The 16,804-nt window shown below is 41.8% G+C and overlaps 1 protein-coding gene across 1 annotated transcript in view; it reads left to right on the top strand.

Annotated features, from left to right (window-relative positions):
* The first annotated feature begins 1,138 nt into the window (after positions 1–1,138).
* The window catches only part of gad2 (glutamate decarboxylase 2), a 114,450-nt gene continuing 98,784 nt past the window's right edge, over positions 1,139–16,804 (top strand). The window contains exons 1-3 of the mRNA XM_073054684.1: positions 1,139–1,738; positions 2,758–2,817; positions 8,427–8,576. Of these exons, the coding sequence (XP_072910785.1) occupies positions 1,669–1,738; positions 2,758–2,817; positions 8,427–8,576 (280 nt within the window). The 5' untranslated portion in view covers positions 1,139–1,668. The remainder of the gene's footprint in view (positions 1,739–2,757; positions 2,818–8,426; positions 8,577–16,804) is intronic.

Below are 16,804 nucleotides of genomic sequence, written 5' to 3' on the forward strand. Positions count from 1 at the left end.
AAGGCCAGCTGACAATTACCTCTCTCCAGTTCATTGCCACCTGTAACGCTTGGATAGCTTGCTTCAATAGTCCATGCAGTCTGAGTCGTGGCGCGCTGGGAAAGGATTTACCAAATGTAATACAACAAAAAAGACAAGTCATGAGCCAGTAAAATAAAACAAACACTTGTATCAAGCTGCAATTCGTGAGGTTGGCCGTTTGTAAAGTCCTGAATAAATTTTGTGAAAATTCTCAATAATTTACTTAAACCTTTAGCATCGCGGTACGACTGCACTTTCTTCCCAAAGCAGATCCAAATGCACCCTCTCTGAATTACCCACTTATACATAGCTGTCAGTGACTGCTCGAAATCCATATAGAATTCAATTTATAGTACAAGCTCGACAAAGAAAGGCAATAATTCCCATTCAGGCATGCTCTTTCTAAACCTTTATAGAAATGTGAATGGCAACTTTAACAAAGGAAGATCGCGCCCCGTGGCGGGTTTCCTCCTTTCAAGAGTAGATGAATAGCAAAGAATCAACCAGATGCAATCCTGTTGTTTCGTTTAATTTTGATTCCGTGGCGCAACATCTGAATGCGATCGATGAAGGTGTTGAAGTTTGGACTTCTATCCAGTCGGAAATGAACAGTGATTGAGCAAAGCGCGCGCCGGAATCGGGGAAAAGATGGAAAGAGGAGACAGATGCGGTCGGCTGCCCTTTGATTCCCCTCCTTTGGACAGGGAGTTGGGGGAGAGAGGAGTGAGAGAGTGTGTGTAGAGAGAGAGAGACAGACAGAAAGAGAGAGGGAGGGGGGGTGGGGGGGGGGGAGAGAGAGAGAGAGAGAGAGAGAGAGAGAGAGAGAGAGAGAGAGGAGAGAGAGAGAGAGAGAGAGAGAGAGAGAGAGAGAAAGAGAGAGAGAAAGAAAGAAAGACAGCCGGAAAAGCAGGGAGGAGTGAAGCCTCACCAGGATGCCGGGGGACCTCCACATCTGTGGCGGACTTTGTACTCCGCTAGCCTGTCTTTTCACATTTACTATAACATTGACAGGGTGACTCATTCAGACTCATCACCAACTGTAATCCTTCGCACCCCCTTCCTGGATTACGTCAGAGCTCCCCCCCCCCCCAACATTCCACCCTCTCCAAATCTTTTCAGTAAAAGAAAGTTTGTGTTGCAGACCAGGAAACATTCCTGCAACGGTGTCCATCCCGATCCCATCTCCTCTCTCTGTCAGTTTTTGTGGCAAAGTAACTGGGATCCTGATTGACCTATGCTTCAGAGAGAAGGTAATTTAACCAGGAGTCCTCTTCTCACGCTCAATCCGAGTATCATTTGATGGAGCAGCTCGCAGCAGCGCGATCAGGGCTCTGGAAGAGATAACAAGATCATCTCCGTCTCTTCAACTCTAGACAGCTCCTCCCACACTCCTCCCCGTCTGGGAGCCGTGTGGTTGTACATTCAGCACCCGGATCCCGGACAGCTCCCTCCCGCCTGGGAACTGCGTGACCAGTGTTCTGTATTTGGACTCCGGACAGCTCGCGTTAGACTGTCCGCCTCAGCGTTCAACACCCGAGCATCGGACAGCTTCCTTTTGCTCGGATGAGGCTTTGAGCTCTGGTTGTGAATTGGCCTCCGCGATTCTAGCCAGTTTCGTCCTCCCTGCAAGGAACGTCCAGTGAGCAAATGGCATCTCTCGGCTTCTTCTCCAATGATTCGGGACAGCGATCCGGCGCCGGAGACAATTCAGCGGCAGGTAAATATAAGAAAGCACGTGCAACCGCTGAAGGAGGCGGGGAGGGAGAGACCGGGCGGGGTGGGTAGTTGGGGGAGTTCACGGAACTGGAAGGCACGGAATGCTATGACTTTGAAGGTTCTGGTCCCCGGAGTCACGGGATTGGGGGGGGGGGGGGGGCGGCAGTTAGGAATAGACAACATCTTGGGCTTCCTGATCACCAAATAATTTAAGATATCTACCCCCTGGACTTGATTTGGATATTGAATGCTTTCAAATTGACAAGCTCCGACTTTGTAATGTGGTAACCGAAAACAACATGTAGTAGATTTGGTTCCAACCTTGAATGAAACAGGTTGTTCGGATTCGGGAATGAATAATCCAAAAGATAAACAGGAAACCCAATGCAATGAAATGGAGGAAGAAAAACAATATTAACTGTGCGAAATAAGAAGCTCAAATTCTTTATCGTGGTTGCAATTTGCACGTTTTTATTTGCTTTCAATTCTGTCTGCACGGATTATTCACACTCTGCGTTAACACATTTTATGGCGGCTTTTGGTTAATGTTTATATTTAAAATTCATAACCTTTATCGGAACTTGATTAGCTACTAATCGCTTATTTTTAACGTAAAGCACTATGTTCCAATTATACGCATACGACTGTATACAGGATGGAAGACTGATTGTAAATAATCTAATTGGGCTCGCAATCTGAAGAAAATCATCTGTCGATAATAGTTGTTCTTTCGGTTTATTGTTTTTTCACATGATTGTTTTCCAAAGAGGCCAGACTCACGGTCATAAATCCTGCACGAGTGCCTCAATCCAGCCCGGAGAACGGCTGGAACACTAACAACCCGCTGACCTCTTACTGCCGTTCACCGAGGGGTTTCAATGTGCAGATTTTAGTGAGAACGCATAGGATGAGCAGGACAGCTTTCATTCAGCTTTTTCCTCAGCCCAGTCACACCAAACTGACTCGGTCAAAATCAGTGAGAAGACTCCATTCATTGTTAACATTTTACATGTCTTACAGCCCCAGCTTGGTGTCAGATGGCCCAAAAGTTCACTGGCGGCATTGGAACAAAGCTTTGCGGTGAGTTGACACAAAGCTCCAATTGAAAAGAAAATTGCAAGATCAATGTTTTCTCCCCCCAGCGGGAGAGTGCGGGTAGGCGGACAAACAGCAAGATTATTTAAAATTACAGCAATCTTCCCTACCCCTACGGGGTTGTTCGAACTGTGCTGTGTAATTTCAAGCCGAGTGGAATCTTCGCAGTTTCTGAAGCGAATGGGCTAGGTTTATGTTACCTGCATGACTAGGACTTTAAATTTGGCCGCTTTTTATGGGGGTCGGGTCAAGGAGGGGTAATATTCAACACATGTTTACAAATGCGCACCTACTGTATATCCGCTTTTGGGATAGGAGATCCTAACGAGATGGAGTGGCCGGAGGGATCCCCTTTCATTCTCCATTTGCGCACTCCTCTGTACCAATAGTGAACACCAAAAAATCTTCATCCGCCTCGGGGAGAGCGTGAAGGGACCTGATGTCGAAGCAGTTGGGTTTCAGGCAAACTCGTAAAGGATCAGCAGGCCCACATGTACTTGTTATGGGCTCATGAAGACAAAGCAGATGTTTCAACGAAACTGATAACATTTCCTTGATCTTTCATCAGCCCAGACCAATGGTTTGAGATGTTGTAATGGGTTCATTATTCTGAACACGCCTGCCATTGATTGGTGCTGCTATTGTCCAATGCATCTCCAAACCTTTGCCTAGGAACAGAACATGAAACAAAGAGCTTGAAATTGCCAGGCTCTGCTTCCTTTTATAATGTAATGTTTGGGTGCATCATATAATGCTACTGATAATAAAGTTGTTGGGCACTGTTCCCTTTTTAATATTTTAATGCATCCAAACATTAAAAAACGTTTTTTTTTTGTGCAAAGGGTATGTGTTAAAAAGCATTTCTTTTCAAATTTACTGTATATCATTTATTCATGAAAATGAAAAAAAAATCTGTTCCTTGTCATTGATATATCAGGCTGTTTTATTTAAGATGGTAAGCAATAATTTGAGTTAATCTGTCTAACTGATTCTACTTTTCTGTAAGATGCTTTAAGTAGAGTGTAGCAAAAGAGAATCTTTTCTATTTGTAAATTGTCAAGTACAGGACATCTTGGGTTTCACAAACCAGTCATGCAAATATCAGAATATATTAGCAGTCTAGCTGCCAACTGAGATGTAATTTACCCCAATGCTAAAATTGTCCATCATATTTTTTACAAGCTTTCAAGCCTCATGGTTCAATTACCACTGTTCTGTTCATACTTACACATAACCATTATCCTAACATGACACAATAATGTACTTCCATTACAGAGAGGAGAAAATCATTTTGATCATCCAAAGAATCTGTGGTATGATGGCTAGACCAATAAGCACACGCTAGAAATACTGAACATGACAGTTCAGGAGTTTAAAATCAAATGATTAAATCATCTGGTATTTAACAAAATATTGGCTTGTCATTTGAAAGTAATACTCTGTTCACTGATCTCCATCAACAAAATTTATTGGTCTTACCAGTTTGGGCTCTACGTGATTTCAGATCCCCAGTATTTTTAATTATGAATATTCTCTGAAATGGCCTAACTAGAAAAAGTTCTAGAAGTATTTTGAGATGAACAATAAGTGGCCTCTTCATCAGTGCTAATCATATCCTGTGTATAAAATAAAACATTAATTCAAGAAACCATTATTCTTATCTAATTTCTTCATACCCTTTCTGATATATCCATGTTATTCTTATATCAAAATTTTTTCCCCAACATAATCAATTTTATATTACAACCTAATGCACACACAGAGCATAATGAGAGTCTATATAGACACATTTTATGTCTGCACATTCACAAAAATATCGTTATACTAAAACTGACTTTAATGCCATACCTGTAAATTATTGTATCATTACAAATAATCCAGAAAAAGTTATGTTGCAAAACTATACACTAAATAGAAAAAGACATTCTATCCATTTAGAATCAGAATCAGATTTAGGTTTATTATCACCGGCATGTGACGTGAAACTTGTTAACTTAGCAGCAGCAGTTCAATGCAATACATAATATAGCAGAGAGAGAAAAATAAATAAATAAAATAAGACATAATAAATAAACAAGTAAATCAATTACATACATTGAATAGATGATTTTAAAATGTGCAAAAACAGAAATACTGTATATTAAAAAAGAGAGGTAGTGTTCAAAGCTTCAAAGTCCATTTAGAAATCAGATGGCAGAGGGGAAGTTATTCCTGAATCACTGAGTGTGTGCCTTCAGGCTTCTGTATCTTCTACCTGATGGTAACAGTGAGAAAAGGGCATGCCCTGGGTGCTGGAGATCCTTAATAATGGATGCTGTCTTTCTGAGACACTGCTCCCTAAAGATGTCCTGGGTACTCTGTAGGCTAGTACCCAAGATGGAGCTGACTAGATTTACAACATTCTGCAGCTTCTTTCGGTCCTGTGCAGTCACACCCCCATACCAGACAGTGATGCAGACTGTCAGAAAGCTCTCCACGGTACAACTATAGAGGTCTTTGAGTGTATTTGTCGACATGCCAAATCTCTTCAAACTCCTAATAAAGTATAGCCACTGTCTTGCCTTCTTTATAACTATATTAAATTGTTGGGACAAGGTTCGATCCTCAGAGATCTTAAGACCCAGGAATTTGAAGCTGCTCACTCTCTCTACTTCACTACTTTATGCTGGAAATATGAAGAAATATAATTCTTCATATTTCCTAGACAAGAATTATTTATATTTCCTATATCTCTATGAAGAAAACAGAACAATGAATGTTTCCCTTTTCTATATGTAAACAACAGAAGCAATATGAACCAGGATAATAGATCCATCCAATAACAATGCTCAGATCTACACTAAACAGTTGAAAGAACATCAACAGTGTGGTTCACTGTGCATGCTTTCATACAGCATCATTGCTATGTGAAAACATCCTAAGGCACTTTACGTGAGAATTAACAAATAAAAAATTATGCCAGTTTACATAAGGAGATGTGAGAGCTGATGATGGCTGTTGCTGAGATGTTAAATTGGGAACAGCAATGGGAGATGGAATTTGTGGTAATGCACGTAGGGGTGAAAAATAAAGCCAGGGTATACATAATGAATGGTAAGGGCCTAGGAAGTATTGTGGTACAAATAGACTTTAATATATGCCCAAGAATCCTCAAAGGCAGTGTGTAAGAATGCATATGAGATATTTGTCATTATTAACCAACATAAGTCCATGGAGATGATAGTACAGATTTATAAATCATCAGGTCACTGCTGGAATGCTCTTTGCAGGTCTGGGCATCACTCTATAGGAAGAAGGTGATTACTCAAGACAGGAGATTCACCAGTATGTGGTTTAGGATAAAACATTTCAGTTTTGAAGGGAGAATTATATAAACAACCTCCTGAGAAATATAAATAGGATGGATTGTAAAAAATACTTCTCCCATGAAGAAGATGTCTAAAGCCAGAGGATGTAGCTTTAAGGCAAAAGATAGGATGTTCAAAGGAGATGTGAGGAAGCTGTTCTTCACTCACTGGCTCATTAAATCTGGAACACTTTCCCTGAGAGCAGGGTGGATACAAGTACTGTCCTAATATTTAAAATGTACTGTATTTAGACCAGCACTTTAATAGTTAAGGCATAACAAGTTACAAGCTAAGAGCTGATACCTGGGATTAATGTTAATGAGTATTTGATATTTGGCTAAGACGTAGTTAATCAAAGGATCTGTGTCTATGCTGTATGACTACATGACAGATTTTATTTCAGCTTTTAAGGGGAATCAAGGAAGGAAAAGTGTAGGTAGGAAAGGTTTAGTGGGATATGGGCCAAGTGTAGGCAAATGGAATTAGATCTGGAAGACATCTTGGCCAACATGGACAACTTGGGCCATAGGACCTGTTGAGCAAAAGGATCAATGAGAAAAGGGGGAGTTGTAGAGAACTGGAAAAAGTGCAGAGGAGATTTTCATGGGTATTTCTGGGATTTGAGGGTTTGAATTATGAAGAGAGTTTGACCAGTTTGGGAATTTCACATTGGAGCATAGGAGAAGGAGCATATACAAAAACATATAAAATTATAAGGGGCATAGATAGGATGAATGCAGCCTTTTGCCCAGAGGCATAGGTTAAGATGAGAGGGAAAAGTCTTAATAAGAAGCTGAGGGGCAAATTTTCACCTTTTAAGAGTGGTCACTATATGGAATGAACAGCCAAAGGAAGTGATTAAGGCAGGTACATCAACAATATTTAAAAAATGCATGGACAGGTACAGGAATAGGAAATGTTTAGAGGCATGTAGACCAAACATGGGGAAAAGAGTCTAACTTAAATGTGAATCTTGGTTGAGTTGTCATGGACCAGTTGGGCTGATGGGCTTAATTCCAAGTTGTATGGCTTTATGATTGTGATTCTAAAGGTTTAGTTAAGGAATTCTAGAATTTGTTGTTGACCACCTGATTTTGCCACCCACCATGGAGCAAATCAAATTATGCATGATCAAGAGGCAAGGACTTGAAAATCATAAATTTCTCAAAGGTTCGCAGGACTTGTAGAATTACAGAGAAAATATAGAGGGAAGTCATGTTGGAAACTGAGAGCAAGGAAGTTTTTTTTGCTAACCCTGGAAATAATGTATACCAGTGTGCATAAAAATGATGGATTAGAGATAGTCTGCAAGTGATGGCCTGTAGAACTTTTGATGGTCTTTTATGGAGAAAAGAACAAGACATTTCAGCAAGCGGAATTATCAAGTCTGGGGTGACAGCACAATGGATGAGATTTTCATGAGCTGAGAATTGAAATGTGGATGAAGCTGGGTAACGTTATGGTAACTAGGAGTTCTTAACTTCACTTTGTATTAGTGATCTAAAGTTCATCCTTCAGATGTTACAACTACAACTTGTAAATTACAAATGGAATAGTTCATTACTGACAGGAATCGGTCCAGTAGCTATGGAATGGATGCAAAAAGCAATGGCCTGGCCTTTCCAATGAGAACTTGGAGGAAATTTTTGCTCATTTATTGTTTGATGTCTAACAATTTGGAAATGGTGAAGATGTCATAAGAAGAGACGGTTAGATAGAGCTAGGACTCAACATCATACATATGAAAATTGAAACAATGTTTTAGCTGCTATCCTTGGGAGATTACATTTAGATGAGAAATTATACAGGGCCAAGGTTAGAATGTATAAGGACTCCAGTGGTTAAAAGAAAAAAATATTGCAGATGGTCTATTGCTTATGACTGTATAAATACAAATAGAAGCACCCGAATATAGTCCCAATTGGCTATTTTGTGTAAGTCTGGGATGGATGAGCACAATTTAGGGGACCTTGGGGTGGAAAACTGGTTGTAGATGTGGTTACAGTTTGCAAGACAGAGGGGCTTATACTACTGCCAGATTTCTTTTGAGAAATAGTGTAACTTGGAAGGGTTTCGCCTACATTTCTAGAATAATAAATGAGTAACATAACTATGATTAGCAATTGTATTTCTTGCTAAAATGCTAAATATTGATCTGCTGGGTTCAGGGTTGAAGAAGTGGGGAGTACGAAAACTAGAAATGAAAAAGAACATAAATAATACTGCAATTTTTGTTGATAATGACAGCATTCCTGTATGGTGATGGCCAGAGACCCAAGGATGCAGTTGTTAAGGAAGAAGCACCACCCCTGGAAACCATCCTGACCTGTACCTGCAGCAAAACTCCATGTACTTGTCAGAAAGTTCAAATCAACTTTTCTGTCTTGCATTCAACAGGTAAGATAAATTATCTTAATTTATAAAACTTAATCTTTGAACTGAATTATTCAGCCTTGATTAAATTGCAATGTATATGAATACAGTAATTTCAGTATTGTGATAGACTGATTGCAATTGCAAATCTAATTTAGTGCAATGCAAAACATTGCAGATTTTGAACTCTGTTGAGTGCCTCAGACCAGTCTTTTTAAAGAGATGAGTATGAAGCCATTTCTGAAAACTATTAGTTTTTCAGCTTCAATATAAGACTAGCTAAATCAACATGATTTTGTTGTCAGACATTATCAAGATATTTATCATACTTGTGTTTATTCCATTGTAACAAAGGTGCCAGAGACACACTTACAGAACTAAGTCTCAGGTCATAAATTCAATAGGTTTAATAGGGAGTTGAATATATTCATGGACTCATTTTCCTCTGTTGCCATTTGAAACTATTTGGAAATATCTTGTAAGATTTGTATCACAGGCTTCCCAAAAAGTAGAAACCTATTGGTCTTTGTACTACAATATAAATGCTGAATTACATGTAAAACCAACTTGGAAAACTATAATTGTTTTAATAATGATTTTGTTGACCAATACTCATTAACAAGTAACTTTTTATTTGGAACTGTCACATAAAGTGTCTTAGGATGCTTTTACATGTCAATATTGGAGAAATAAAAGAATGTAATGAAACTGTGGTGGGAATGCAGAAGTATATGAAAAGAGCCTAAGGAAATTTATTTACTTATTTATTAAGATACTGTGTGGAGCAGGCCCTTCCAGACCATCAAGCCGCACTACCCAGCAACCCCCGATTTAATGCTAGCATAATTATGGGATAAAGTGCAATGACCAATTAACCTACTAACCAGTATGCCTTTGGACTGTGGGAGGAAACGTATGCGGACGTGGGGAGAACATACAAACTCCTTACAGGCAATGGTGGGAATTGAACCCAGGTTGGCTGAACTGTACAGATATAAGAGGGTGCAAAAATTAGAGTGATCAACAGAATTGCTAGCTGTTGAAAGAACTGTATGAGAATCAATAAGAGAGAGTGAAGTACTTTGCGAATCACTGAACATTTAATTTATGTACTTATTTTTAATATCAATAAGAATTAATGAGTTTGCAATGCTGGTAAATAGACTTAAGGAGTTTGTTTTTGTAAAAAAAAATCAATACAGATCCTTATTACAATACGTATATTGATTTGTGTCAGAAAACCAAACTCTAAAAATCTAATCCTGCACTTCCTTCCTTAAAGTGAAGGGATGCTAACCTTAAACAGATATAATCTTAGTTGATACTTAAAATAATTAGCAAAAGAGCAATCAGGATATTTTTTTCAATAAATCTATAGCAGAAAAAAGGCAAAACACAACATAATTTCTGAGAAAATTAGAGGAGAACATATTACAGGGTAATGAACGGGGATTTAAATAATGAAATTTTCATTTCAGCCTTCATAAAGAAAATCTATAGCCATATTATTTCAACACATTATGCAGGCATCAGCAAAATATTTAATGTGGATAAGCTCAATAAATGGAAAGTAAACAAATGCCCAACTAGTTAGTTGAACTTTATAAATCACAGGAAACTGAGAGCAGAACTAGTCAGGGCTACAAATTCTGACTACATGTAGCTGCTTTTTGTTCCAAAATATCAGCCATTGCACATACAGTATCACATGAGTCACATCTTCCATCACGCTGCAAAGGGCATTAGAAATGGTACACTATTGTGAATCAGAACTATGCTGTGTAAGCAAGTCAGTCAGCTGCTTTGACACCAAGAATGTCAAATTGGTGATCAGAGCTCCATTTTATCCCATTGTTAATCTTGCACAGCTGAACACAACTTCAGCAATAGGATCTCAATCAGTACCATGTCATCAGCTTCTTACAGATTGGTTGATGAATGATTTCTATTGGTTGTTCTTACCATTCTACAAGTCTTTATATTTCTTTGACCTTGATAACGGCTATAGGGATTGATGTCTTGCAAATGGCTTTGTGCATCTAAATAGATAGGACGGTAGGCATTTTCTCTTTCAGTTCTGCACAGTAGAATCAGACAGGCCACGAAACAGAGAAGTACTAGTACACTGAACACTGTTCAATCAGCATACCACCATATTCTAGGAAAAAAATGTGCTTGCACTGGAGAAGCTGCAAAGTGGATTTATAAGGAAGCTAGAACATAAATAAGAAGAACTGCTGGAAGAACTCAATGAGTTAGACAGCATCTGTGTAACGAATTGTACAGATGATGTTCAATAGACTGAAAGGGTGAGGGTGAGGGTAAGGGTTGGAGCAAGAGATGGAGATAGATCATAAAGGGAGAAGGTGCCAGAAGTACTCCGAGTGAAGTTGAAGGCAGAGTGGAAGTTAGTGGATGAGATTGATGAGTTGCTTATGGGTGCAGGAGGCAGCACAAATGCAGTTGTCAATATTGGAGGGAAAGAGTTGGGGTGGATTCAGAGTAGGTCTGAAACAAAGACAGATTTCACATCATATGTCTGTGATAATACATTTGATCAAAAGACAGGTGTAGTTTGAGTGAATGTGAGTGCTTTATCTATGATTTACAAAGAATACCTCACAAAACTAACAAAAGGCGGGTTTAGCTAGAGCCCCTGTGATTGCCCAAGGCTGCAACTTTGAATTCAGCGTCAGCAGTCTTTTATTTCTTCATTTCACAAGGATGTTGCCAAGACTAGAAGATGGTAGCTGGAAGAAGGATTCAATAAGCTGAGTTTGCTTTCTAAGGAACAGAGACAGCTAGGGGCAGACCTAATTGAGGTATATAAAAGTATGCGAGACCTGAACTGAGCAAATAGGAAGGGTATTGCTCAAATGACTCATGTCTTGCTTACAAAGGAGTCAAAAGTAGGGACATTGATTTAAGGTAATTGGAAGAAAGATTAGAGCATATGAGACAACCAGAAAGTGGATGTTTGGAACTCACTGTTGGAATGGCTAGCATGGGTTAAACCCCAGTCACATTTAAACAGTATTTGGTGGTGAGTTCTTGATGAGCCATAACTTGAAAACTATAGACATGCTGGAAAGTAGGTTTAGGCTGGACAATGGGGTCAGTGGTATCCTTCTGTGCTGTAAATCTTCTGTGAGTAGGAGCATGTGTCCATCCAGGAGCATCAATCAGCAATTCCCCATTCCAGCCTCTTCTTTCTCCTATTAGGTCCCTACTTGCCCACTGCCATTACAGTAGGATTTCAGAAATTGGATCTGATTTGTTTGCTGGAGGACTATAGAGTTTTGTCTGTTGCGTGCAGTCTTAGTGAAGACAGGCTGAGGCATGGATGGTTAGGACCCAAGTGCTGGAGTATCCCAGACTAGAATTGAGGGACTGTACATGACTGAAATGAACACAGGGTTCTAAACGAGATGCTGGACAAGAATACAAAACTGAGCTGATGATTGAGCACTGGACAGTTCAGGTGCTCTTTAAATATTAAATCCTGCTGCCAAAACATGGCCATAAATGAGTGAGGCACTGTGAATCTTTAAAGGGGCCACACCAGCTATCCACATTCCAGAGAGTTAGAGCATCTAAACCCCGGAAACTGGCATGGTCGGGTGTGTGTCATAACAGGACACCCTCCCCTACGGCCAACTCCTGACAGCCCTGGCTGCTCGGAGAGATGATGGTAGCTGTGGATGAGAGCTGGATCCAAGATGTCCCTTTCAGGAATCCAGCACCATTCCTCGGGTCTGAATCTTTCCCAGTTGTATGCTGCTGGACACCCAGAAAAGTACGTGAATCCAAAATTCTTCTTACGGTGAAGACCTGCTCCCCATTGAAATATCTGGGCAGCCACGGGATTAATGGTGGTGGGGCTAAAGGGCTGGTGATCCCAGGTTTTAATTTGGAAACATGGGAAGTGGGATTAATCTTGAGATTCTAAGGCAGCTGCAAGGTATAAGTTCTCTTGAGAATGTTGAAGGGTCCAATGAACTTGAGTGTCACGTTCGTGTTCATGTAAGTATGTGTTCAGCACGGCATTGTGGGCCGAAGGGCCTGTATTGTGCTGTAGCATTTCTATGTTTCTATGTTTCTACGTCAGTTTCCAAGATTCCACCTGGAGAAGCAAATCCTGAGTTGACAGCTAAACCTGTTCCCCAGGCTGCAAAACGGTTCCCTGCCTTGTCTTGTGGTTAGCCTTTATTTCAGCCTTCCGGGTAGAAGCTAACAAAATTTCCTTTGCCCTAATCCATTTCTCCTTGCAGCACCAGCCGAGATCTTCAGGCCCCAACTTCGGCCTGTTGCTCGGGAAAGAATGACAGAGAATACCCAAATTGGTATTCGAAAGGGGACATCCTGTGCGCTGAATGCCATAAATTGTTGTGGCGACCTCTGCCCACATCAAATGGTTGCACCACTCATCCAGTCTTTCAGAGGCCAGACATCTTAGGCTTTGTTCCAAAACTTGGTTACCCTCTTCCACTCATGAACACTGCCTTTGAGATTCCTCAAAGGGCAAGGGTATTCTGGCAAGGTTCCATCTGGCTGTTGGACCGTGGGTGAAACCCAGAGGAAAGACTTGCTATTGCCCCGATCAGCTTACAGAATGCCCTTGAAATATGTGATTAAGTTGCAGACCGTGAACCGACACAGTGTGCATCAGGAAACTATGGATCCTGAAGAACTGGTGCAGGATAATTTCAGCCATCTCTGCCACAGTTTGTCCGAGGCGATGAATTTGCAGGCCTTCAGAAAAAGATACACAATTACCATGATAATGAACGACCCCTTGGAAGCAGGAAGACCAGCGACAAAGTCCATTGAGATGTGTGCCCAATTCTGCGTGGAACAGGCAGAGAGTGAAGGAGCCCTCGAGGCTGAGTGTGGAACTCCTTGTTCCAGGCACATGCCTCGTATGCCTACATGTATTGACGGACTTCCCTTACCATTCCAGGCTGTGAGACCCTCGCCATTGAGACCGGATGGAACTAGGAACGGACAGGCATAAGCGATGTGCTTCTCTGTGCACTTTGAGGAAAATTAGGATGTCATCCAAGTAGACAAAGTGTACTTATGGAGAGAATCCCAGAGCACATTGTTTATGAGCCCTGGAGAACCGCTGGTGCATTGACAAGGCTGAAGGGCATGACCAGGTACTCGTAGTGCCCTGTTGATGTGTTGAATACCATCTTCCACTCATCACCCTTCTTCAGGCAAGCCAGATTGTACGCACTCCACAAGTCTAGCTCTTAGAATACCCTTGTCCTTTGAAGAATCTCGAAGGCAGTGTTTGTGAGTGGAAGAGGGTAACAATTCTTGACTGTTACATGATTCAGTACTCCATAATCAAAAGACGGCTGCAGGTTCCCGTCTTTTCTCTGTACGAAGAAGAAGTCCGCGCTAGCTGGAGAGATGGAGGGCCAAATGAATCCCAGAGCAAGATCCTCCTTTATATAGTCCTCTGTGGTGACTGGTTCTGGGCCTGAGATCATGCATCATCAACACCATGGAGGACAGTACTGGGCAGTAGGTCTATAGCACAGTCATGGGGTCAGTGCAGCTGAAGAGTCAAGGCCTTTCCATTGCTGAAGACTTCTTCCAAATCCTTGTAGACAGAAGGGATGCCTGCTGGCTTGGATGCTGCAATCACCCCCAAACCTTCCTCTGAGGATGACTCCTGAGGGTCCTTAGGTAATGGGGATGATTTGGCAGACCCCAGAGTCTCCTCTACAGGCTCACAAGACTCTAGTAAAAACAGAGGCCAAACCAAAGTCAAAATCTTCACCCATATCCTTAGACATTGGCAGTGAGGCACGACAAGTGGTCCTTGAGCTCCTGAGACTAGGCTCTGAGGGTCTCCGTTTTGGAGCCTTCTCCCTAGATGGGACCTGGCAACTGGAGCCCCTTGTCTTAGCTGGTAGAGTTTCAGTCTGCTTGGACACCTCCTTGGCTTGCTCCTGAACTGGAGAACCTCTCTCCCTAATTCCAGCACACCCCTGACTGGATAGAGTCAGGACCCGCACAGGCCTGTTGGCTGCAGCTGGCATGTCAGCCATTGAAGGCAGAGCTGGGTTTCCTGAAGGCCTCAGGTTAGCCCAAACAGAAGTCTGTCCCCTCATCAGCCGCTGGTCTTGGGAGAGTCCGGGGTTTAGAACACCAAGCTGAAAACATACCTTCTTGCAGCAACTAGACCACGCATTGATCATCCCTTCCTTCCAGTTCATGGATGGGTTTTGCCAGGACAGCCAAACATGCCCGAGAGTCAGGGGTATGTGAGGAGACTCAATGTTAGAGAAGCTAATGTCCGCCGCGTGATCCTCTATCCACAAACACTAAACCAAAGTCTGCTGCTGGATCTGGTCGGAACCAAGCAGGCAGCTGCCCAGAACAGTTGCGGGCACAGGCTGGCTCAACACCTGCAGCAGTATGTTGAGCTGACGGGCAGTCCCCAAGTCCAGGAAATTACCAGCTGCCCCAGAGCCCAAAAAAGCAATCACCTCTCGTCGGTTCATACCCCAGGAGATCTCCACCCTCTGCGTGACACCAAAATCCCTGAGATCAGGAATAGTTACTTTCACAGTCCTCCCAACACCAGACGGTCTAACAGTTCCCCTGACGGCAAAAGCTTCGGACACTTGGACTGCAGGTGACCTGCTCCCACAGTAATAGCAGCAACCTCGACTCCAACAACAGAAACTTTCATCAGCGGAATTTCTTATGCAGCCAATTTGCATAGGCTCAACAGGATCCTGAGCAGCAGACGGGCTAGTCTTTGACCGAGGATGGGGCATGGAACTGTGATGCATTGAGGCTGGGCTGGGGCTAGCCCTCTTCATCCTCATGAGTTAGCACCATTCTCACTCCGGCAGGCATTATCAAGGCAGACGGACTGATCAATCAGAGACTCTACCAGCTTCCCCAAGGTAAGGACATCCTTGGCGGTGCAGAGCGACCAAGGCCCCGTTCGAGCCACTCTCTTGGGCCAAAGTCCGAAACTCAGGGGCATGGTCAGCTGCTGGCGCACCTTCATCAGAAGGTCTGGTGCTCAGTTAGCTCCAGCGGGATGATGGAACACTCTCTTCATGGCGACCAACCAGGAGAGAAATCATGAAGGCCACCTTTCTGTGCTCCGTAGGGAACTGGGCTGGCTGGAAACTTTAAAGGGGCCAGGCCAGCTATCCATACTCCAGAGAGTTAGAGCGTCTATCTAAGCCTCAGAAGCTGGTGTGGCTGGGTGTGTGTCGTAACAGTTTTTGATGCTTAGCACACATGTACTACAGTATTGCAGCTTCACAAGGGTGGTATCTTAGCATTAAGTGGTCTTGATTCCAGCATGCTCTTCGGCATTCCTCTTTGAATCAGAGTTAACAACTTGGCTTGATAGTAAATGTAGAAGGAAGGATATATTAGTCCAGACTGTTTTTCGTGCTAATCATAGTCCTCAGTCCCTCATGAATGTCCATTTGTGAGCTGCTAGATCTGTTTTACATCAACCCGTAGTGTGATGTGAATGTGACTATGAAATATGGTATGAGACCACAGCTATTACATGCTTGTGCATGTTGGCATGTGCATATGCACATGTGTGTGAGTGTGTAGGCTTGTCTCTGTCTGCTTGTGTGCATGCAGTGAAATATTTGAATCTCTGGTATCAATCATTGATATGTGAGAAGAGAAGATCAGTGTATCAAGCAGACCCTGAGGTTGTTTATACATGACTACCTAGTATGCAGAGCTGGTAAAGTGAACCCTTTGCTATCTTCCAGAATTGGAAAGTTACCCTTCAACTACTTTATGAATTTCAGAACCAAAGTGAGAAAGAATTTGGGAATTATAGAGGGTATAAACAGTTGTCTTCTTCAAGCTGATGTACTATAAAAAAGATAAAGAATCACCTCATTAATCTAACATTTCAGAAGGTAAATAATTTGATGGACAAATTTAACCAAAAGGATGTTGTGTACTTACGATTTTCAAAAGGTATTTGATGAAGTTACACATGGGAATATTTCACAGTTGACAGTGACAAGAAATTAATGGTACATTTGATGATTCTTAGAAAAAGTGATTGAAAACATTGTGTAGGCTGCATAATTATGAAGGTTCCTATTCTTGGTCTCCTGCAGTTAATGCTGTTCAGGAAATATTCTGGAGGTTATTGTTACTGAGGACATATTTAAAATTCCTGAAAGGAAATGGGTTTATCAAGCCATTTAATCTTGTGATGATTACACAGGACATGGTTT

This window comes from Hemitrygon akajei, chromosome 8 (genome assembly GCF_048418815.1).
Source record: "Hemitrygon akajei chromosome 8, sHemAka1.3, whole genome shotgun sequence".
NCBI lineage: Eukaryota > Metazoa > Chordata > Chondrichthyes > Myliobatiformes > Dasyatidae > Hemitrygon > Hemitrygon akajei.